This window comes from Penaeus chinensis, chromosome 13 (assembly GCF_019202785.1).
Source record: "Penaeus chinensis breed Huanghai No. 1 chromosome 13, ASM1920278v2, whole genome shotgun sequence".
Classification (NCBI taxonomy): Eukaryota; Metazoa; Arthropoda; class Malacostraca; order Decapoda; family Penaeidae; genus Penaeus; species Penaeus chinensis.
The window spans coordinates 17,619,989-17,622,488 of NC_061831.1; the positions used below are offsets into that span (position 1 = coordinate 17,619,989).

The following is a 2,500-nucleotide window of genomic DNA, read 5'->3' on the forward strand; positions in this document are numbered from 1 at the left end:
CCCGAAGGAGGGAGCCGGGAAGCCGTCACTCGCACATCACACATCGTTAATATTATGCTAGTACAATTTTCAACCAGGTTATCTTAAGCATTAATTCGTAGAGAGAAGACACTATTCACGAACTTGTGATACGACCGCAGAAAGGCATTTTCGACGTGACAATGGCCATTCCTTTCAATGTCTTCAGAACAGATGTTATCGGCGACTATCATGCAGACCATAAAGGATGAAACTCGCTTCCAAAATCAGTGTGGTTCTTGACGCACACCAACTGGAATTCGAACCGCGAGTCCTCGACTTCGAAGCTTCGAAACCCGAACCCGCTCCACACGTCGGCGATTCACCTCGTGTATAAGTAAGGCGCAACAGTTTTTTTTTTGTTTTTTTTTTTTGTGTTTTTTTGGACATCGTGATGCTTCCCTTCGACAATCCCTCTCTTGCGGGTGCCAGGAGTGACTCGACGGCCAGGTGACGGTCAAAGCAAACAGTAAGAACTAAAAGAGGTGGCGTTTACCTCTGTTCAACGAAAAAACGAAAATCACTTATTGAGTTTAACCGTTCAGGGGAAGTGCTGGATCCACGGGTTTAGTGTCGGATCCTCCTTTGTCTATTTCAATGTGTCTGTGTTTTGTATCCTCAGAAGAAGAGTGTACTTTGTGGAGCGGTGGTTAAACTGATGTGAAGAAGGTCTAGGAAAACACTGTTGGTGAGGTTTATATCAGTGTTAGAGGAATATATTGAATTATTATTATCCATGGCGTTTGACGCTACATCCAAACGGTATAAGCTGTAGGTATGTGGTGACCTAGAATCTTGTTCAAAGTGGAAGTACAGTAACGGCTACAAGCGAACCAAAGTAGTATTGCTTTTGGTGGCGAAAAGGTTTGCTATTGAGGGGAGCAAGATGCACAGTGTGAAGAGAAATGACAAGAAATGATGGAGAAAACATTTCGTTTCTGATCGTGGTTCGTGTGTAGGTTATTTTTGTCGGCAGGTCCATCTTCCGAGGCCATTCTCCAACGTTGGATAGTGCTCGTGGGTCCTCTATTGGGAAGTGATGGCGGATCTAAAGTAGGATAGTGTTGGTGTACCCAGCCCGGGATAATGTTGGATCCAGCGGCAGGTCGTATTAGCAGATCCAGCGACAGATCCAGAATGCTGTAATGCGGGTCACTAGATTTAACTCCGTTTCGTATTAGAGTAGTTTGGTAAATTCTCTATATAAAAAACATTTCAACTGTGAAAACCATACCGTCTGCATGAAACAAAGATATATATATTTATATTTTATATATATTTACACTAATTCGCTTCCAATAAAATCTATTTAAAAATCATGAAAAAAGGTCTTACGATACACTATTATGCAACTATGGCCCTTATTCTAGCACATCATGATACACATAATCTGCAGTTAATCGTAAATTTAGACGTGTATTTTCCGTTGATGTTTAATCTAAGGATGCCGATCAACACAGACGTAAGAGCCAGCAGATGTGTCTTTTGACTAGCGCAGATAGACTGAAAATACAACTGTAAAACTGTCTGATATGTACAGTAATAAAATTTATACAAACATACATACATACAAGTATATATACAAAAATCTGAAGCATAATGGTTAACCAAAGCACTAAATCACAATCTCATGGCCAATGACAAATCATAACCAGCGTATATATACACGGCAACTCTATTTGCTAGGGGATCTTAACGTTTGTTTGTTATTTTTATAGCACTCGATTCTACCAAGAGTATAAACACCTAGAGACAGAAGCACTTCCAGAAATGCTTCTCTTCACACTTATCGTCGTTGGTATCTTCGTTACCAACTTCCATCACGACTAGAAAGGTTCATCTGCCAGTCACTCTGACATTTATCTGGTATTCTTCCATAAAACTGGATCACATCATTTACATATACAATTTCAGTGTAAGTACTTGAACAGGCAAAATTGAATAGTGAATAATACATATAATATTCCAGGGACACAACATCTCGTAAACATGAACGGGCTCTTGAAGCTTGTGATTGATAGCAGTCTTGCGCAACACGCTCTCCATGACGAGAGAGTACAAGAAATGGAGGACTTCAGTGTTATAAGTTTCAGTTATTTTTTTCCGTTTTTCCTCTCGTGTCATCTCAGGATTTCTCTTTACCACAGTAGCTATCCTAGAGACGCAGGTGCCGCCCTTCGTAAGAACTCGACAGGAGGTTCTTGCTGTAGTAGCACACGTCCCCCTCCAGGCTGGCGCAGGTTCCTCTGACGGGCAGAGTGGCCCCGGACCCCAGCTGCTGCACGTCACCCTCGGATTGGGCCATGGCGCGCCTCAGGGGCCCTCCCCCCCTACGCTCCGTGTACACGTCCCGCCCGAAGGTGGCGAAAGACCCCCGGGCGAAGGGCAGCACGCCCACGCCGCGAAGGTCCTCCAGCAGGTCTCAGGTAACAGGAGAGTAGCCCAGGTTCTTGCGCTGAAGGAACATATGGATTTCCCTGAA

The 2,500-nt window shown here is 43.5% G+C and overlaps 1 protein-coding gene across 3 annotated transcripts in view; it reads right to left on the bottom strand.

Moving 5' to 3' along the window:
* Nucleotides 1-707: 707 nt before the first annotated feature.
* The window catches only part of LOC125031779 (discoidin domain-containing receptor 2-like), a 740,435-nt gene continuing 738,642 nt past the window's right edge, over nucleotides 708-2,500 (bottom strand). For all 3 annotated transcript variants that reach the window (XM_047622720.1, XM_047622722.1, XM_047622721.1), the window contains one exon: nucleotides 708-2,500. This exon is cut by the window's right edge and continues 120 nt beyond it. In XM_047622720.1, the coding sequence (XP_047478676.1) occupies nucleotides 2,441-2,500 (60 nt within the window). In that variant the 3' untranslated portion in view covers nucleotides 708-2,440.